At 38.7% G+C, this 22901-nt stretch overlaps 1 protein-coding gene across 1 annotated transcript in view; it reads right to left on the bottom strand.

Annotated features, from left to right (window-relative positions):
* mylka (myosin, light chain kinase a) overlaps nucleotides 1–22260 on the bottom strand; it is a 103480-nt gene extending 81220 nt beyond the window's left edge. The window contains exons 1-2 of the mRNA XM_007253492.4: nucleotides 22117–22260; nucleotides 160–316 (exon numbers count right to left, since the gene is read on the bottom strand). Of these exons, the coding sequence (XP_007253554.3) occupies nucleotides 160–312 (153 nt within the window). The 5' untranslated portion in view covers nucleotides 313–316; nucleotides 22117–22260. The remainder of the gene's footprint in view (nucleotides 1–159; nucleotides 317–22116) is intronic.
* Between the last annotated feature and the right edge of the window lie 641 nt (nucleotides 22261–22901).

Here is a 22901-nt window from a genome sequence, read left to right on the forward strand (position 1 = left end):
AAGTGGACATTGAAATGTTAGGTCATTATTCAAGCACATAAAAAAATGACTAAAACAGGTCCTAAAAGCTATAGAATCATTCAGAATTGGTATTTTATAGTCATTCCTGAGCAATATTTAATATTAACAAGTACACTTGGGTGAATGGGTTACTTGTACCTTGCCCTCAAGACGAGCAGTGCCCCCGAGACACACACGGGCATTACGTGGAGGCAGGGTGAAGACTGGGGCTTCGTTATTCGGAGAGCTTCTCCCCATGGTCAGACTGCTCTTGGAAATGCGAGAACTGGTCACCAACTGCACATCTCCCATAATTCTGAGAAAGAGAGGAAGAGATAAAGCATTACATGAAGCTGAGTTTAGTTACAACACACAACCACCAGAGATGTGATACAAAAAAGTATTCATTTTCCTTTGTTATGCCATTGTTAAACAGGGTTACAGCTCTGCTCTCCTTCTTCTTTTCCAGGACTTTAGCTTTTCTACTTCATTATGTGATTAAAATAGAAACTACAAAAAAAGTAGGACCACAGCAATACAATTAAAATACAGGTCTGGGTAACACTGCTGCACTGCCTAATACGCAGCTTTCCTGGTGCAAAAACAACGGCAAAAGGAACACCAGGCCTGCAGGTTTCATAACAGATAAGGTAACTGACATCATATTCATCTTATCAGAGACCTCTCCAGCTGAGAATAAAGCCAAAGCCTATTTTTAAATTTGGAAACAACTAACATTCCACATGAGTGACTAAAAACCAAAAGATCCAACGCAATGCAACCCCATGAAAAGAAAAACATTATCTCATGACCGACAGATACAAACAACCCAATCAACCAGAGAGATGAGCACATGGATGCCTCACTAGAATTTCTCTTATGTTGGCCCTTCTTATGATCTGGTCTCAAAGCCTTGTGATGCACATATGCTCACACTTTAACACCATATATGTGCATTACAGTTCTGGAATTCCAGACTCATGTGCACCTCATAATGCTATCTGAACCTGTACAATGTTAAAGTACTTGACCCTCAGAGACTTAAAACTTACTAGTGCATCTCAAAAAATATATATGATTGAAAATTGACTTTATTTCACTTCACTTGAAATGTGAAACTCACATATATTATATAGATGTATTACACACATAGAAATCTAGATTAAATGTTTATGTTTATTGTTGATGAAATCAGACCAATTGATACTTTTGGCAGTGTGGGGCAGTGTGCCAAGTCCTGCTGGAAAATGAAATCCGCATTTCCATAAAAGTTATTAGCAGAGGGAAGCATGAAGTGCTGTAAGATTTTCTGGGAAAACACTGCACTGACTTTAGACTTAATATAACACAGTGGATCAACATCAGCAGATGACATGGCTCTTCAAACCATCACTGATCATCAGTAAATTTTGCATTTCATTTGGAAATCAAAACACCAGAGTCTGGAGGAAGAGTGGAGAGACACACAGTCCAAACTGCTTGAGGTCTAGTGTGAAGTTTCTACAATCAGTGATGGTTTAGAGAGACATGTCATCTGCTGGTGTTGATCCACTGTGTTTTATCAAGTACAAAATCAGTGCAGTGTTTTCCTGTAAAATCTTGTAGAACTTCATGCTTTCCTCTGCTGACGAGCTTTATGGAGATGTGGATTTCATTTTCCAGCAGGACTTGGCACACTGCCCACACTGCCAAAAGTACCAATTGGTCTTTTAAAATATTATAATTTTCTGAAGCAACAGACTTTTGGGTTTTTATTGGCTGTAAGTCATAATTATCAACAATAAAAGAAACAAACACTTAAAACAGATCACTCTGTGTGTAATACTTAAGCAATAATACACTTGTGGTTTGTGCTATAACGTGTAATATTGGCACTGCTGTGCTGCAGTCATAGGAATGCGGCCACAGGCCTGTTTGTAGCTGCACTGTTTGGCTTGTAGGCGCTGCATCGTTGCTAGGTTACCTGTATGTGGCGGAGTAATACGTGGACAGCTTCGATCACAGTACATTACCAGTTGATAATGTCATTCATAAAACACTTCTCAGCCAATCACATTGCAGGGTCAGAACTAAATGTGGTGCAAAACTATATAATACAGTATGTTTGTTTCACATTTTTAACTGATTTACTGAAATAAAGTAAGTTTTCAATGATTTTATTTTTTTTCTGTAAATTGAAGGGAATTTTGCGATCAAACAGGGCTGCACAATATATTGTTTCAGCACTGTTATCACAATGTACACATCAAGATGAAAGATGAAATAAAATTTTTATGCAACTCTTTTGCTGCTTGTTGCAAAATTATTTTTTTTTTATTGTTCTGATTTTCCATAAACTATCACTTATTTCACTCCAATATTGGATGGAAAGTGCATTATTATTTATACAAAATGTTGGAACAGTGAATTCTGGGCATATTTGGTAAGAATCTCTGTATTTTTCTATACAGCAGAAGAACACAATTCTGAAATGCCAAATATAAAAATAACAAATATACCATGACGAGCAACACATTTTACAACTGTTTTCCAAGGTAAGACTCATTTATGTAAAAAATTAAATATAAATACAAATGGAACAGGGCTGCATTCACGTTGCCTATATTTGTGCATGTTTTATAAAAGATTACAGGCACAAATGGAATGGAACAGCACCACTGGAACTCATGGGGGCTGTGGGGCCAATAGTTCAAGCAAAACACGACCACAGATGTGTTCATTTTCATTTGTTCAGGGAGTATAAATGCGCCTTAAAAGGGTCAGAAGGTAGAAAAATGTCTAAGTTAACATGAACACATTTAAATTCCTCTCCTACCTCTAGAGACCTGAGCCTTTAGTTCTCAGTATATGGGAGACCTTTTTAAGCTGACTTTACCTAGATTTATCTTTACCTTTACCTCGACCACAAAGAAAATAAATCCTGAGCAAATTGCAAAATTCGATTTGCAGTTTACCTTCTTTTTTCCAACATGTATAAAAGCTAAAAAAAAAAGTTCTAAAGATGTTTTATAGAAAAAGTTAATTAACAACAACAAAAGATATTTATTTTTAAATGGTAGTGATGGTAAAATGTCCTATATAATAAAATAATAATAATACAATAAATGTGGCGCCGAGTGGTCCAGCGGTCTAAGGCGCTGCCACTATGAGCAGGAGGTCGCAGGTTCGAACCCCAGCTCATGCAGCTTTGCCATCAAGCTGCCGGCGTCAGAGGGAGCAAAATTGGCCCTGCTCCCTCTGGGTGGGTAGATGGCGCTCTCTCCCCAAATCACACTCCTAGGGTAATGTCTGCAGCAAAGGGCGTCTGTGAGCTGATGTACCGGAACCGAGCCGCTGTGCTTTCCTCCAAGCGCGCTGTGATGCTACTCGGCAATGCTGCATCAGCAGCAGCTCGAAAAGAAGCAGTGGCTGGCTTCACATGTATCAGAGGAAGCATGTGCTAGTCTTCACCCTCCTGGTGTGTTGTGGCATTACTAGTGATAGGGGGAGTCCTAATGAGTGGGTTGGGTAATTGGCCGTGTAAATTGGGGAGAAAAATGGGAAAAATTTGAAATAAAATTATAAAAAAAAAATTCAATAAATACCTTAATGTACTTCTCCTTCATTGTAATTATGAGGACAGCTCTATATATAGGCAAAAAGATGCATAAAATTGGATTAGACCATTCATGTTACATGCCCACAAATTGTATATGTATCTAATGTACGACCACATATACTGTATATGTGAAAGTAATTAAAATTATTTGATATGTTTACAGAGCCCTGCAAAAAAAAAACAAAAAAAAAACAGTTGTGTTTTGTGTCAGAATTAAAGGGTACATATTCACACTTGACTGGCCCTATAAACGCTGGGTGTCAATGGGTGTCAAGAATCATACGCTTATATGCATTCAGTAATCTGATCCTTTTTTTCAGTAACAAGTAATCTAACGTGTTACTATTTCCATTCCAGTAACAAGATTAAGGTTAACCCTTTCAGACCCGAATTATCTCCAGTGATGAAAAAAATGTAAGAATGCTGTTTTCTGTCTCTAATGCACAGAAAAGAAGACTTGAATATTCTAATATAAACTCTATGTAGCAAATAAGTCCAATTAACTAAAATATTTAAGTTTTTTTTTCCATTGCATTGAAAGCCAGTGTGTAATAGGTTAGATCCATGAACAGCAAAAACATAACTAAAAAGTGTTCTAAATCACATAAAATTAGTCAAAATTAACTGTTACTTTGCCTCAATAACTCTAGTGCTACTGTTTTTCCTGTGTTTTTGTTGTGGGCAGGGACAAGTTACTGTGTCATTGGTTTATACACTTGTTCATTGGCTGCTTCATGGTCTATTCTGTGTTATGTGCAACAAAAAAATAAAAAAGAAAGAAAACACATGATGTCCTTTGTAATGGATGCAGGGTCTGAGAGGGTTAATTATCAAAATACCTGTGTGTTACTTTTTTGTAATTTTACTTAGTAAAAAAGATATTGTAGTGTCCAGCTGGACACATTGAAAAAATGAACGAGAAAGACGTTTACAGTCATAGTTTTATTGCTGGAACTGTTGGCCGCAACTCACACACACACTTACACACACACACTCACACAGCGAGTCCCCCTCCCTGTCTCTCTACCTCACACACACACACACGCACACAGCGAGCCTCTCTCTTTCTCTCTCTCTCTCTCTTTCCACCTCACACACACAGCAAGCCTCCCTTTCTCTCCACCTCACACACACACTCCCACTCCCACTATGTTTGTATCAGCTGAAGATGACAGTATTAAGGTTGGTTGTTCAGTAACTAAAGTGATTTAAAAGTAATTCAGTTACTAAAATCAAGTAATCCATAAAGTACCTACGTTACTTTTTAATCAATAATCAAAGTAACTATGCCATTGCTGCTTATATGAACCACTTGGATGGCTCCCTCATTGTGATGTTGTTATTGTGGTGTGGACAGCAACAGCTATTTGCATAAAAGTGACAGAGCTCTTAAATGGCTCATTCTAAAACTGGACTGAAACTGGCAAGATAGTGAGGACAGCTGAGAAGATCATCGGAGTCTCTCTCCCATCCATCATCGACATCTACACCACACCGTGCATCCACAAAGCCACCAGCATTGACCCCACCCATCCCTCACACGGACTCTTTGCTCTGATGCCATCCGGAAGAAGATACAGGAGCATCCGAGCCTCCACTACCAGAATCTGCAACAGCTTCTTCCGGCAGACAGTCAGACTTCTCAACACACAGAAACAGAGCTGAACCCCACCCCTCCCACCACACACACACACACACACACACACTCAGTACACAGAGACTGAAATGTCTCTATTCCTTTTAGCAATATTTGCTGCAGTAACTTCTGTGATTATATATGTTCTATATGTTACAGTATGTTACATATCTCTGCACCTTATCCTCACTATACACTTTATCATACCGTATCGGTACTGCACTGTCCTGTCTTTTAAATTGTCTTGTCTTTTGTATTTATTGTAGTGTTAAAGTTTTATCAGGGTTTCCGCCACGTTCATTTCAGTGCGGCGGTCCGCCACGCCTTCGTTCTTCCCCGCCACCCTTCGTGAAAATTCGGAGCCCGGCGTTTTTCCCGCGCTTGATCAGCGTTGCCCCGCCCTCTCTCGTTTCTGACACTGGAATTTGATCATCTCGACAGGACACCGGCTGTCAAACTGGACAACTGAATCCGAGGTATGTGGCGCTGAAATGATGTTTTTTTATATTTGTGAACAAGTTGTTGAACATTGTTCAAGGGTTATATCGGTAATATGTTGTAGACGTAGCCTACACAACACGGCTGGTTTCGCATGTTGCATCTATTTCGGGAGGCTACAGGTGAGGGCTTCTCTAGCCGTAATTCCTAAACGCACAGCTGTGTTCCAGTCCTGCACATGTAGCAGGGTGGCCGCGGGTCCTTAAAAAGTCTTAAATGGTATTAAATTTCATTTTTGTCAAATAAGGCCTTGAAAAGTCTTATTTTGTCTTAAAATTTCAACCAAAATGTCTTAAATTTGCCGGAGCTAAATTTAGGGGGGAATAATTCCGTCAGCCATGTGTTGAACTTCGGGGGTGGAAATCGGTAGTTAGTCATGCAGTGCCAACATAACGCGCGCGCGCGAGAGAGAGTGTGAGTATAGGACACAGCGAGAGAGAGAGAGACTGAAACATAACGCGAGAGAGAGAGAGAGAGCGAGAGCGCGCCTGTAAATAGCGAGAGAGAGAGACTGAAACATAATGCGAGAGAGAGAGAGAGAGAGAGAGAGAGAGAGACTGAAACATAATGCGCACGCGCGAGAGAGAGATGAATTAAACAGTGATTAAACAGCTTCAACTTACGCAGGTGTCCACTCAGGCTCACTCACCTGGTGGAGTGAAAATCACGCTATGTTTCTGTTTCTGGAGCTGTCATAAAGCAAGGATGTAGGGCCCTAGAATAGAGGCACCCTAGAACAGCTCTGTGATGCATTTGTTTTCACGGTCCAGTAAACATTTTATTGTAATTAAATTAAAGATTAAAGATATTGATATGTATAATTTAACATTTTGTGTTGCACACTTTTACGTTTACCGTATCTGAAAAAAGAACAATAAGGATTTATTTTAAAGAAACCTACTTTTTGCAACTTTTTGTTTTAAGTGGGCATTTTTCAGTGACAGTTGGAAATAAAGAAAATAACTGGAAACATGTGTAATTGTGTTATATCGTGATATCATTAACGTGATATAAATTATCGGTTCCCAACCGGGGGGTCCTGCCACCGCACCTTCAAGGAAATCCTGGGGGAAACCCTGTTTATGTTGCACTATCGTCACTCTTGCACTTTATGTTGTCTATTGTTTGTTGTCCCATGTTGCACTATGGTTCCGGAGGAATGGAATTTCACTACACTGTGTACCTGTACTCAGATGTAATGACAATAAATGCCTCTTGACTCTTGACTTGAAGAATAGAACTGGTGAGATCTCCTTGTGTGAAAGTGATTTTGTGCAAAGAACTTCACGAACATTTGTTCCATATGCCTATTCTAACTTCTATAATAAGAGGTAAAATATATCAACTTCAAGGCAAAAAAATATATATTTTAGTTATTTAGCCTGGTAATGTGAATGTAACCTTAGTTTTTCGACTTCAGCTATTTAGCCCTATCAACAATCTCCTCCATTTCATCATATATCGAATGCTTCCCTAATCGACACATAAGCTTTGGAGTATGAAACATTTTCTTAAACCATTTTATTTTTCAATATTATCCCGTAAGCCATACTGCCTTTGATCCATGGATCAGGGTTATGAAACTCTACATTGATTTATGAGTATATATTTACATCGTTGTCAATATGAAAAGTATAGCCTTCGAGCAAAAACAGATTTAGAACTAAGCCTCGGCGGTTTTCAACACACGCACTCAGTCAAAGCCAATTCACTTCTACTGCTCGGGGCCAGCAGGTCCAGCATGTGTGGAGTGCTCGTTCATGCATCTCGCTTTGGCTGACCCGCTACGGTGGGAAGTTAAGAGGTCAGGGAGGATGTTGTTCACAGAGCTGGAAAAAAAACCCCACAAAAAAACCCTCATTATTGCTCAGTAACTCCGATTAAAAGTGTAGAACCCCAAACATAAAGGAGGACAGAATACAGCATGCATGCAAGGAACGTGACTGTCTGCCAAACACTCAATGGATAGTGTAAATACAGCTGGATGTTTGATGTGGCTCACTCTTCCTTTTCTTCCTCCTCCGTCTCTCTCTCCATTTCTCTCTCTCTCCCCGTCACTCTGTTTTTCTCTTTGACTCATCCTCTGATGTGTACTTGAGGAGACTTTTTAGAGAGCTTTTCTATGGCCTATTAGTTTCTCAATGAGCTATAGGCTCTGCTTGCATAGACTGAACGCACCCAAATGTCCTTTATCTCCAAGTTTCCTCAGCACTCTCTCTACTGTCAGCAGACAGTGAAATTTATGGCCTCGTCCAACGCTTGGCTCATCTCTTTAACCCTAACAAGCCTTATTTTTGTATTAATCAAAAACTCCATCAGAATCAAAGAGCCAAAATTACACACAGCTGTAAAGGCTGACCACTTTTGCTACAATAATACTATGGTTAAACCCATTCACCCTGTGGTGTGGTTACAGCCTGGCTGTTGTTATAAAGTGAATGTGTTCTGGATCACCATAGCACGAGAACGAGAGGTACTGCTAGAAGACTGTGTGCTGTGTGTGTATGTAGACTCTGTTGGAGAACAGGGTTTTGATTGCATATACTATATAGTTGCAATAGTAAAAAAGGTGTCTTATATAAAATATACAGGGGTTGGACAGTGAAACTGAAACACCTGGTTTTAGACCACAATAATTTATTGTCTCGACAGACAGTTCTGGTGGAAACAGGAGAGTTGAGGTGCACTTTGAATTCTGCCGTGATTTGGGCAGCCGTGGTTTTATGTTTTTTTAGAGACAATCCGTCCACAGTTAATCCTGTTGGATGTGGTTTGTCCTTCTTGGTGGTATGCTGACATTACCATGGAGACCGTGGCTCTTGATGCATCACAAAGACTTGCTGTCTTGGTCACAGATGCTCCAGCAAGACGTGCACCGACAATTTGTTCTCTTTTGAACTCTGGTATGTCACCCATAATGTTGTGTGCATTGCAATATTTTGAGCAAAATTGTGCTCTTACTCTGCTAATTGAATCTTCACACTCTGCTCTTACTGGTGCAATAATGTGAAATTAATGAAGATTGGCCACCAGGCTGCTCCAATTTATCCATGAAACCTCCCACACTAAAATGACAGGTGTTTCAGTTTCATTGTCCAACCCCTGTATGTCTTAATACAAATGAAAGACAAAAAGAAAATGTTTTGGTCTGTATAACATATTGTATGCAAATAAATGTTGAAACACACAACATTAACCCTTTCAGGTACCACTTTAAAATAAGGCTCCTTTATAATGCATTTACAGCCTAGTTAGGTATTTATTAATGATTATTAATTAGGTTATAAACCATAAATAAGCAGTTACAACACCAAATAGTGATTCCGCATTTATTTATACTGTTAAACCTCAGATCTTACTAGACGATTATCTTACTTCTTTTGTCTTTTCCATCAGTCAGCATTAACATTTCTATTAATAACTTTATTAATTTAACTATGAAAACCTATTAAATGACTAAACTGACCTTTTATATAAATTTATTAGGTATGTTTTTTTTATTTTCTCTGTTGATCATTCTATCTATGTGTTATAAGTGCTTATTAATGTTTTTAAAGTATTTATAACTTAATTTATAACCTTTAATAAAGTCCTTTATATGTTATTTATAAATGCTTCATAAAGGATCCTTCATTAACCCTTTTTCTTGTAATGGAAAAATAATAACAATGTGGTTTTCTGGTTGTAATGTAATATTTTACTATCAAATCTATATATCAAATATATATATCAGGCGCCGAAGTAAACAAAAATGCAATTCTTACATTTATTAATAAGAACAGTCAAGACAGACATAGCTGATCTAAACAAAATATCTGAATTAATTAAAAAAGCTTGAAAAGTGAAGGTAGGCTGCAACTCTATCAGCTATTTTATCTTGAATTAATAAGATAAGGCTAATTGTTAGGCTCCAGACATTTGTAGAATAAATTAGCTTCCCTCAACCTCATCTATCAATAGAACATTACCAATGAGTGCAGGTACAAGGCTGGTAAACCAATTAAATAGCTTCTTAAAACTGAAAAAAATATATATATATATTTTTCTGCTGATTGGCACTTGGCATGTGAGGCTGCTGTTAGAACACTCTTACTCAGGTCCTTTGCCAACCTCAGACCCAACCAAACTACGATATTTGGGCCAACCTGACCAGAAACCACATTGTTTTTTCCTATCCACGCTCCACCTCCAGTGAATTTTTACACTGTCAACAAGGTCCATATTTACGTAGCAATACTGAAACTCACGATGTCATTCTCCTGGCATGAACTTTTGCTTGCTGTTTAAAATCACTTCAGTTCCCCCTGAAGGAACACAAGATATCATGTGTAATAATAATCCAGCAGAACACTGTGTTGTAACTTGTCCAAATACCCCTTTCTGTCAAATGACACATAGAGAATTTAATGTTCTCTTTGAATGTAACTTGTAAGAAATTGTACAATCACACAAGTACAGCTGTTTTCACTATTCTTCAGCCTGCTGGTTTTTAAATGAATCAGTGTCTGAGGTTAAAGTGCTGAATGTTTGCTGCAATTTCGAAGCTATTTGTGTCTATATTTGGTAAACCAAATTATACATAGTCTAAATTGAAGGGGGCCAAAAGTAACTAGACAAATGCCTACAGTCTCAAATAAAACTGTCACATTTACTTCGTTATTGCCCATCTTTTCCTGGGCAGCGTCTGTGGTAACACATTGTGCCAGTATACTGATGAAGCCATTTTTAGTTTTGTCTGTTTCAGAGCAAGGGTTATGTCCTAAATTTCAGCTTTAGTAAAGAAAAAAATGCTTACCAGGACTCTGGTAGGTCAGGTGATTAACTTAAGTGGAATAGAAGCAAGAAAATCATGTATTGCCCATTAGGAGTGGGAGATATGGCCCTAAAATAATATCACAATATTTCATGGTATTTTCGTGAGAACGATACACTTGGCGATAGGACAAAACCCTGAATAAAAAAAAATAATCAAGAATACACTACTGCAACAAAATTCAAATTAAATGTTATTATTGCATACAATATGATATGGCACACCCCTAACTGAAATATTAAAAAATATAAGAATTTGATCAGATTTGTAACAGAAGTCAATGATCCAGGATGTCATGATACTAAAAATGATACACTTTATATATCTCAATATATCCAGGACTGAAGTAAAATAAATGATACTGGACAGATATAATATGTTTCTAGTAAATATATAATAGGAAATGAGAACAGTGTGAATTTTTCTTTTTGCTAAAAACAGTGAAAAAGTAGCACCCTGATGTGATAATTAGGGGAGGGTGATATGGCACCATATTTCAGAGTATAAAAATGTTGGCGATATTATTGCGTGCGATACAATATGGCACACCCCTATTTCCCATTTTAATATAACACATATAAAGCCCACAGTTACTTAGGGGGTTCTTGGGTAATTTTCTCTTTTATTTGTGCGGGGGTCCTCAGTGATTTTATTCCCGCCCAGAACGACCATGTATGTGTTTTTCTCAGATATCTTCTGAGAAAATTACAGGCTGAGTTACCTACTGTTTTTTGCTGAACCCCGTGGCTGTCTGGTCATTTTAGTCCTGTATTTGTCCACTGCCACACACAGTAATAACACTTTGGGCACGAGTTTCCATGGAGATCCACATAAACACAACAGCGAGTGGAAATGGAGGAGCTACTGAACGTGATGTCATGTGACCGAGGAAGCCAAAAAACTTACTGGTCCTTCTGTTTTTCAATTGCAGTCCGGATGCAAGAGTTTTATCAGAGTAGAAGTGTAAAATATTTTTCACAGACATCCCTCTGAGAAACTAATCCTGTCCAGATTAGTTTATACATATACTGTTACACCACTTATAATCACTGTCTTTCTAATCCTAATCCTGATCCTGCTAAATTTGCAACATTAAAAAGTACAAGCTTCAAAAGAGCCAAGTCAAAGATTCAAGATGTTATGATACTAATAATGCCCTCTGTTTATCCAATATTGGAGCGAAAAAAAGTATGCTAGGCACATGCAACCTGCATCTGGTATACATGTCATAGAAAATGAAAACAGAGTGAAATTTACTTTTGTATGAAGCAGCAAAATAATTGTTACAATTTTTATTTGACATTGCATGTGCAGTGATGTGACTCCTGTGCATGTATTGTGCATGCAATAACAATGCTAAAGTTATATATCGTGCAGCCCTAGTTCTGTCAAAGCACATTTTATCTGCACAATATAGCTGTAATTTTATTTAGACAGTCCAGACTCTTTTATTGTCTCAGTTCACTCTTAAAAAATCTGCAGATCTTTTACAGAAGAGTTGGCATGAGTGAACCAGACTGGAAAGCACAAAATTCCCCAAGTTTAGTCTCTGTAATTTCTTAAAAACAGTTCAGTGCCTTTCTGAAAATAAATATAGGCTATAAAAATAGAAGAAAAATAAAATGCTCTTATTCAAAACAGACTAGCGTAAAGGTTTGTGATCTGAATAAACACCGCTCGCGTCTCGTCGATCATTGGGTGCATCAAACCCGAACCATGCATGGTGACCATCAAACCCCAATTGCATTAAATCAATCGTCCTTCTGCACTCTGAAGAATGAGCTCACTGTGGACGCTGATGGAAGCCAGTGGTCATCTGCACATTCCTCCCTGTTCCAATAAGACCTCGCTAAGGGAGTCTGCTTTGAGAAATATGCGAGCTTGTTACTGTCAAATGATAGCACTGATACACAGTCGGCCTTTGGGCAAGAACACAAGCGCAACCTTGCATCCTGCAGGAAGGCACGCCTGCTTCAGATTAAACAGTACAATAGTACTTCAATATTTATAAGACCCTCTGAGGGTCTACATGCAAACAGGTCATTTCGTAAAGATGAGCGGACTTGTAGCGGATGGGAGGTAGTCTGCCAGATCTACATGGGAAAGGCATTTCTCACAAGCTTTTATTTTGTTACATTTATCAAAATAAAAAGCTAAATATGGATTTCAAAATAGGCAAAATGGTTATTATACTGTAAGAATTTATTTTGCATATGAGAAAAAAATCATTTTACCTTATTTAGCAAGAGGATGTGAGACAGATGGATGAGGAATAAACACTGTAGGCCTACAGACAATAGTATTGGGACATTTGCTTATTCATTGTTTCTTATGAAACCAGGGGTATTAGCAAAGAGTCTGTTCTGCTTTTTTGGAGTACCTGTCGCTACTAACCTGAGGAGGCTTTCTACTAAATTCTGGAGCATTGCTGTGTTCACATTGCAGAGAACCTCACCTGGTCCCTCAACACCAGCACCATAACCAAGAAAGCCCAGCAGCGCCTCTACTTCCTGCGGAGACTGAGGAAAGCACATCTCCCACCTACAATCCTTACCATGTTCTACAGAGGCACTGTAGAAAGCATCTTGAGCACCTGCATTACCGTCTAGTTTGGCATTGCCTACTCGGATCTCGGATCGCAAGACCCTACAGCAGATAGTGAGGACAGATGAGATGATAATCGGAGTCTCTCCACCCTCCACCACAGAGATCTACACTACATGCTGCATCCATCAACAGGCATCAGCATTGTGGACGACCCCACCCACGCCTCACAGGGACTCTGATGCCGTCTGGCAAAAGATACAGGAGCATCCGGGCCTCCACTACCAGACTCTGCAACAGCTTCTTCCACCAGGCAGTCAGACTCCTCAACACACAGAGACAGAGCTGAACCACCACCCCCATCACTACACACCCAACACACTCACACAGAACTGAATTGAACCCCACCCCCGCACCACCACCACTCTTCACACACACAAAGACTGTACTGAACGACACAATGCATGTTGCTATCTTACACCTCGCCAACGTCTATTTTCACACTTTGCGCCTGCGTCGTTAAAATAGTGTCAGAGTTTAGAAATATATTTACGCAGAAAGGTGTGTTTAGGTAAATATCTGGCTTGTTTATGTCTTGATGAATGATGAATTGCAATTTTGTTGTCTTTAAAAGGGTATAATTGCTTTGTTATGCTACTTGCTATATGCTAATTAAAATGTAGCATTTCCCCAGTGGAGAATCTTAGGCCTGCCTTCCCTGCATGGTGTGGTGTAATTCAGTAAAAAGGAAAAGAGTCTCACTCTTCAGTGTAAAAAATTATCACTACCAGTAAATATTCTCTCAGCTTCAAAAGATTCCACTTCAAGTTAAAGATACCAATAACCATGTATGGCTACTAGAACCCTATTCATACTTATGTATCAGCATGATTATCCTAATTAGAAAATAAACCCAGATTATTGTTTTTGTATTATAGTTTAGTATGCATTATCAGCAGGGAACTGGAGGGGCAGTTTATTCTGTTGAGTTTAGTAACACCACAGACGGCTGTAGCTCATGACCGTGGGTGAATTGGTTAAGCTAATACAGCACATATTTCACTGTCTGTGTTGCGGGCTTGGTTTATGCTGTGAATCATGATGAATAAACACAAAACCATGCTTTACAGCCTTTAATAATGTCACAGAGCATTCCTCTTGCTCCGCTGGCATACACGCAAAATTGTGAATCACAACACTTCTATGAATTTGCATTTGTGTCTGTAGTACATTTAGATTCAGATTGAACTGTGTTCTGTATGCTTTTAAATCAGATCCAGTTGGATATGTAAAGCCACAGACTGTGGCTTTGTATTGTGTCCTTCTTCTTTAAACTGGACTCTTTACTGGACTTATATGACCCTATTTTAGCTATCTAAATTGTGCATTGTGCAGATTTAGGGCGTGTCAGTGTGCCTTTGTTATCATGAGGATGCAAAAAATATACCTTGTGCGGCTTGAAATGCGCAAAAGGCGTGTACTGATTTTCCTAATCATTCATTGGTGTGTTTTGTTCGTAACATGAAATAAAACAATAAGTGTGTCAGTTGCCATTCCCTTTAAGAGCCAGGAGCACTCTGACTTTGGCACATTAATATCTTAACAGCGTGGCGGTTTGTGCATCTCAGCAGAATTTACTGACCTGTGTGTTCAAGCTGTAAAGTTACGTCAGCAGCTCATTTAAGGGAACAGAAATGTTATTTTATTCTTTATTCTGTTTATTGTTGAGGAATACTGTAAATATTGGATTTGCACACGGCATCAAGTTTATTTGTGTGTCTACTGGGGGGGGGGGGGGGGTTTGCATGGCTAAGATTGGATGGCTGACTGGTGATTGTTGTCAGGGTTTTAATCAGTCAGTGGCACTTATGTATTTCCCACCGCCAATATAGAAACATGTCAGATATTTACCTGAACACACGTCACTTCCAGACCACCGCTCTCATCAGTGTAGGTATATACTCCTATACTCCAGTGCTATTTTAATGGCATGAAAACAGACTGTTCACATGGTGTAAGATAGCAACAAGAAGGCTGGGGACAGGTGTGTTACTTTCATTTGAAACATCTCATTTTAAACATCTCTCTCCCAATCAGCTCTGATGCTGTAATGACTGTTGCGCTTCTACTGATGTCTGTCTCTGCTGCAGGTCTGATTTAATCTCAGGTATTTACATGACCGTGAGGTTGTTAACCCCACGATCAGAGCCTTCAAACAAGGAGTGTACTGTGCCAAACCAAAGGTTCATCACCTCAGACTGATGTCATTTTTCATTCTTGTTATCCTAAACACAGAATCTTGCTCTACATCTGAGGTCAGTCCGCTCTGTACGCCAAGTGCTTCAGACAGACTGCTGCTTATGAACTTCATAACAAGCACCGTCCAGCTGTCCAGCATTTGCAGAAAAACACAAACGAAAGAGGATAGCTGTGATACAGCACAAAAACATGCATATCATCATGCTTCATATACACTTTTAAGTACTGAATGTACTGAATGACCAGAAATAAGTTTAAAGTATTGTTTTTATTTGACTAAATGGACACCAAATAGTGTGTATAATCTCCATAGAAAGGTATAGAGAACAAAATAAGTATATAAAATAAGTATATAAGGGGTGCCGAGTGGTCCAGCGGTCTAAATCGCTGCCACTATGAGCGGGAGGTCGCAGGTTCAAACCCCTGCTCATGCAGCTTTGCCATCAAGCTGTCGGGGCTCAGAGGGAGCAAAATTGGCCCTGCTCCCTCTGGGTGGGTAGATGGCGCTCTCTCCCCAAATCACACTCCTAGGGTAATGTCTGCAGCACAGGGCGTCTGTGAGCTGATGTACCGGAACCGAGCCGCTGTGCTTTCCTCCAATCGCACTGTCTGCTCGGCAATGCTGCATCAGCAGCAGCTAGAAAAGAAGCGGAGGCTGGCTTCACATGTTTCAGAGGAAGCGTGTTTTAGTCTTCACCCTCCTGGTGTGTGGAGGCATCACTAGTGATAGGGGGAGTCCTAATTGGGTTGGGTAGTTGGCCATGTAAATTGGGAGAAAATGGAAAAAATGTGAAATAAAATTGTATATAAAAAAAAAAGTATATAAACTAGGAATGTTTTGATCAGGTTATTTTGCCTAGTCCCATAATGCTAAATATCACCTGATACCAAGCAAAATACGGTTTTCCTAATGATAAAGCTAAAAATGTCCACAATAAGGTTTAAATTGTTTTAGAAAGACTATAAAATAGTTCCACTATGCAGACTCTAAGTAAACTCTTTTATTTACCTTCTGAGAACTCTCCTCAGTGTTTCCTCTGTGATATTGGCTGGAAAACAGATGGTGTGCAATAGACCATGGTTAAAACAAACACTTGGATATAAATTTGGATTAAATTTGCCAAAATCTGATACAGCTCTGATCCCTGGAAGTCACTGGATAAAATCGGCACATGCCAATTATAAATTGTAACCAATAAAATAAAAAGTAATATGCATATAGCTGTATATAACAGAGAACAGAGCACAGAAAAGAGTGAGTGAATGAACTGAACACAGAGAACAGACGAACCCCCATTAGCTGATCAGCAAGGTGGAAAAACAACTCTAACACTACAACATGTGTGATAGAGGGTGGTCTTCGCACATATGGGTCGGATGTGTTTCTGGACCTCAGGCAGTTGTGTAAAATGTGAGACTAAATTGAGGGAATCAGGTCCAACAATACTGAGCTATTTTTTCATAACACACAAACACACACACACACTGTGTCTGGTGATGAAGCTTGTGAATCTTGCAAATGTAATTTTCTCCAGCTGCACAAACACAGCATGCAGATACTGAGCAGCACATGACCACAGGAAACAATGACAGTGTAGGAGGAACACAGCAAGACTACCAGTGCACAAACACACACACACACACACACACACACAACAACACACACACACACGTACACACACACAGGATACTGACAGGTCACTGATAAGGCACTAATGTTGCCTCTACGCTCTGTTAACACACCGCCACAGTAAAGTGGTGTTTGGGAAACTTCTCTATTAACTTTCATTCACAGCAACAATATTGCAGCTGCCTAAACTGATGAAGATCTTAGCTGTTGACCAGTCCTGCTTCAAAAGAGAGGCATTTACTAGTAATAGCAGCTCACTTTACATCCACAGCCAGGGTATCTGGACAACATCAAACGTGCAAAGTATCCAAAAGAGCTCATATATACTGTTGTACTTGAATGCAGTGCCTTTATCAAGCACATTTTTCCATAAACTGCCAAAGTCTTATAGGCCAGCTACATGAATATGCCAAAAACTGGAATAAATCAGAATCACATTTGTTTTTTTTTTGGTTTTTTTTTTTAAAAGGTCTGTGGTTTTAAAACCATCTGGGATGGACCACCACATGATGGAAACATGTATTATGGTCTTTTTGCAAGAAATAGGTGCTGTGAGCTCTGGACCAAAGATGAAAAATGAGCATTCAGACAGTTATCAGCAACGAGTCCAGAAGCCAGGATCTCTAGAGGCACGAGGTTGTCTGTGATGGCAACATTAATGTAGAAAGGTACACTGAGCTCTCAGAGTAGCATATTCTGCCTTTAAGAAGACATCTTTTTCAAGGGACAAGAAGACAATGCAAAACCACATGCTGCACACATCACAAAGCAACAGCTGAGGATAAAGAGGGTATAGACAGTGTGTGTAAAATGTTCAATTTTTGCAGGAAAAGTGAGACAAAATAACACTGGGAAAGATAATTTTATTTATTAAGGGGGGAAAAACTAGCAAAACCAATCTAGCCCTTTGTGAAAAAGTGTTGACTGTGTCCAATTTCACTACTTACCACAACCAGTCCTGATTACTGCAAGAGCTATAGAATCAAGAAATCATTTAAATAGATCCTGCCTGACAACATAAAGCAGCTAAAAGATCTCTTTGGGACTCCAGCGGACCAAAGTGAGAGCTATTATTCACAAATGTAGAAAATATGGAACACTGGTGAACCTTCCCAGGAGTGACCTGTCTACAGAAATTAATCCAAAAGGGCATGGACAACTCATCCCAGAGGTAACAAAAGAACCCAGAACAACATTTAATGAACTGCAGGTCTCACTTGCATCAGTTAAGATCAGTGTTAATGATTCAATAATAAGAAAGAGGCAAAAAAAACATGGGCAAAAAACACTGATAACCAAAAAGAACAGAAGCTCATCTCACATTTGCCAAAAAACAACAACCTGATGATCCCCAGGACATTGGGTAAAAATGATTACCAGACAATTCTAAAGAAAAATGTCTGGCCATCTATCAATGGCCTCAAGCTCAGGCCTACTTGGGTTTTGCAGCAGGACAATGATCAAAAGCACACAAACAAGTCCACCTCTGAATGGCTTGGGAAAAAAAAAACAAAATAAAGGATTTGGAGTGGCCTAGTCAAAGTTTGATTAAGATTCAGTGGCAATGTTTTTAAACAGGAAGTTTATGCTCAAAAATCCTCCAATGTTTCTGAATTTAAACAATTCTGTAAAGAAGAGTGGAACAAAATACCTCCACAGAGATGCGAAAGACTAATTGCCAGTTATCGGTAAAACTTGATTGCATGTTGGTGCCAAGGGAGGCACAACCAAGTGATTTATATTTAGGGGGGAAACACTTTTTTACACAGGGCTAGATTAGTTTGGATATTTTTTTTTCTTTTAATAAATACAATTATTATTTAAAAAGTGCTTTTTATATTTATTCAGGTTATCTTTGTCTGATATTAAAGTTTGTTTGATAATCAGAAAAATATCAGTATGACAAAAAAGCAAAAACAAACAAAATCTGTAGCGGGTGGGGCAAATACTTTTTTCATGGCACTGATTTTAGAATGATCTCTACATGATAAAATTGACTTTTGGGTGTAGTAAAACATGATAAAGAGTACTAGCCTTTTTCGAATGGCCCACTTCTGCTCTCCAGCAGCTTTCCGAGATCCAGTAATTTTGTGCAGTTTGTCCAAACAGGCAAAACAATAGAAATAATGATTATGGGGCATATTTTGCACCAGCAGATTAATCACTTTTTACAATGTTATTCAGGCTCAAAGTATCTCCACACCTCATTGGTAAAATCTGGACAGCCCTGATGTTTAAAATGAGGCATTAATAACTTTAAAAGTGTACAAGAAGCTTATTAAAGCTTATTAGAGTGATGGCAGTGCCTGGAGATTAGGTTACGCTACAGATTGTAAACAGTGATTTTTAATAAACTTTTGTACACTTTTAAAGTTATTAATGCCTCGTTTTAAATGTCAGGGCTCTCTGGATTCTACCAATTAGGTAGAATGAGCTACTCTGGAAAAAGCTATTTATCTGCAGGGGCAAAAATATGCCCCATATCATCCATTCTAAAGCATGTTTGGACAAACTGCTAAAAATTACTGGATTTTGGAAAGCGGTGGTGGACTATTCAACAAAATTTAGTACTCTTTATCACGTTTTACTACACCAAAAGTGAATTTTACACCGCAGTTCTCCTTAAAATAAATAAAAAAGCACTGGCCATAGACTTCAGGAACCCTCAAGAGTGCTAATTGCTAGTGGCTGTGTTTAGTGTCGTCAGCTCTAGTCTTTTCCTGTACTGGGAATAGGAGCGCTGGATATAGGAATAGGAGTCCTGCATTTGGACTCGAAGGAGATCAAAGGGACCCAACCTAGACTAAACCGATGTCGGAAACGTCCCGTTTATGTTGAGCTAGAGCAGTTATGCATGACAGGCTGCTTGAGCAGCATCAGGATGACCACTGCTACTGCTCAAGAGGATAAAACTACATCTCTGAGTGCAGAGAGAAAGAGAGAGAGATACCTGAGCTTTGTGTACAGACTCACTCAAACAAAGCAGTCTCCACACTCCCATAGACTGTGCTGACACTGTGCTGTCCGTGTGCCACACTTTTATATGTCCTGAGGGACTGAGGTTTGATGGATGACCCAGAGCTGAACAGTTGGGCTGTGTGTACAGAGTGTTCCACTGTTTTTCTGATGATGTCTTGCAATAGGAATCAACACAGTGAAAAGAGGAGCGTTTAAAAATATAAAACATTATGAAGAAGACATTCAAGTAACTTCAAAACAATCAGAAGTTACTAGCTGGACGTATGATCCTTCGTAGGTGGAGAAAGGCTGAGTCACCATCTCACAAGAACTGCGTCAAAGAGTTCATCATGGCACCTCCTTAACTTGAACATATGAAGCACACTACAAGAGGGTCAACTAGGAGGTTCTATAAATGCAGGCAACTATTTGTGATGCATTTTAAGAGTCACTAAACTCAGACTACATCATTTTGTCCCCTCAATTTTGAACATTTATTTATTTGTTGATGTATTAGATATACAGCTTTGGAAAAAAAAAATGGTGAGTTTCTTTGATTTTACCAAATTGAAAACATCTGAAATATAATAAAGAGATTTTTTTGCACCAGTAGAGGTATAAAGTTAGCCAAAATCAGTGTGTAAGACTGGTGGAGGAGAACATGCCAAGATGCATGAAAACTGTAATTAAAACCAGGGTTATTCCACCAAATATTGATTTCTTAACTCTTAAAACTTTAGAAATGTATGTAAATAAATTATTAATAAAAATAAAAAGATATCTATTTTTTAAAGAGAGCCTTTGAGAACTTCTTGACTGCTCACAGGTGGGACCTCATTAAGAATCACTTACGGAACAATGTGTTAATCTCACAGACAAATACCAATTAGAGCCAACTGGTCCATCAATACAAAACCAAACCAAAGTTCTGTTGGTCTCATTTGTAGCAAGTTTAAATAAAGGCAAGAGTTAGAGATGGGCGATATTGTAAAAAAAATGTATCTCAATATTCTTTAAAATATATGAGAGATTATTAATTGTTATTTCGTTCTTAGATAACAACTAAAAAAATGAATACATACCTTTTTTATTTGTATATGTGGCAAAATAGTATCAAATATGCAAACTAAGGAAGTCAAAACTGTGCAAGCACAAAAAAAGCTATTTTCCCTAAGTTTCCCTTCAACCATACAAGAATCTTTTATAGTGGAAAAGTTGTGTAGAACCAATTTAATAATATATTTAAAATAACTAGTCCTTATATTTAACTGCTGCTTTAAGGAGTGCTTTATAGGCTTATTGGCAGAGGCACAAGCCCATATATCTGTCAGCTTCTATATGTAAAGAAGTACAATCTTGATTATCCCATTTTGAACATCCCATTAAACTCACTGTAATTCAATGAATCAAATTAATATAATGAATCTCCCTTCACTAGCATAGGATTATAACACATACACATGCACACATATACCTATAATTTGCTATTTATAGGTATATGTTTGATTACAAGATTGTTGCTTTATTCTACAAACTACGGAATTTTTTTCCCCAAAAACAAAAACAGATGCAGAACTTTCAGAACTTCAATAATGCAAAGAAAACAAGTTCATATTTATTAACCTTTAAGAATTCAGAAATCAATATTTATTCGAATAACACTGTTTTTTAATCACAGTTTTCATGCATCTTGGCTTGCTCTCCTCCACCAGTCTTACACACTGCTTTTGGATAACTTTATGCCACTTCTGGTGCAAAATGGCTTGTGATCATTCATCTTCCTCTTGATTATATTCCAGAGGTTTTCAATTTGGTAAAATCAAAGAAACTCATCATTTTTAAGTGGTCTCTTATTTTTTTCCAGAGCTCACACACACACACACACCCACACCCACAAAGATGAATATCTGGAACAAGGAAGCAGCATCTGTGCTGCAGAGTTAATCAAAACCTTGACTGGGGAAAACCTCCATCTGTAAATAAGCTTCTAAAGACATGAGGAGGGAAATAAGGGCATGCCATATATAATTCTGTATATATGCACGCAAATATGTCAGAACTGACAGAACAAAACACTTCAAATTGACAAGCTTCAACAGTAAAGACAGAAAGACAGACAGAACACTCTCAGGTGATTATAAATAATAAAACTTAATAATTAAAAGTGAGCATTTACTCACCTCTATATCACACTGACAACCACCAATAGACACTGTATCTTCCTGCCCTTCCTCTCTTCTGCCCTTCTGCCCAATTGTCTCAGAGCCCGGGTCCCTGCTCCACTCTGTGTGTGTGTGAGTGTCTGTTATCTGGAGTGAGCGCCTTTCCCCTGGCCCTGTGTGACTGGCGCGGCTCCTAGCAGCACACACTGCGAGGCCTGTCATTGGAGGAGCTGTGGAAGGGGGAGGGGTGTCTGGACCCGGTGCTACGGGCCAGAATTGAACGGCTGGCCCACTGCTTTGTTTTCCCTTTCACAGCTTGAGAAGGAGGCTGGCTGGTGCTTATGTGATTTTTTAACATTTTGACCCTCAGACTCTATGCATGTGTGGGGGTGTCATGTCTTTTTTAAAGATATTTCTGGAGAAAATATTGTTCCTCCAAACATTCTGGCTGTACAGTCCAGAAATGGCTTGGAAATGGAAGGCCTCTGCGAATGTGACAAGCTAGTCTGCAGACTACATAATGTCACCTGTAACCTAAATGTTATCATTGGCGTGCAAAACAACTTGTATCCCCAAAATAGCAACAATTAAGAAGAAGTAAAAAAGCTTTTGGTAAAAGTTTCAAAAAGTTCTATTGACCAATTTAAATCAAACATTAAATCTGTTAAATTAATTGAACAGCTCATTTAAACTTTTTCTTACTTATTGTGTCATAACTAGATACAGCTCTGGAAAAAAATGAAAATAATACATTTCTTTGATTTTACCAAACCTCTGGAATATAATCAAGAGGAAGATGGATG

Source organism: Astyanax mexicanus, chromosome 11 (assembly GCF_023375975.1).
Source record: "Astyanax mexicanus isolate ESR-SI-001 chromosome 11, AstMex3_surface, whole genome shotgun sequence".
NCBI classification, from domain to species: Eukaryota; Metazoa; Chordata; class Actinopteri; order Characiformes; family Acestrorhamphidae; genus Astyanax; species Astyanax mexicanus.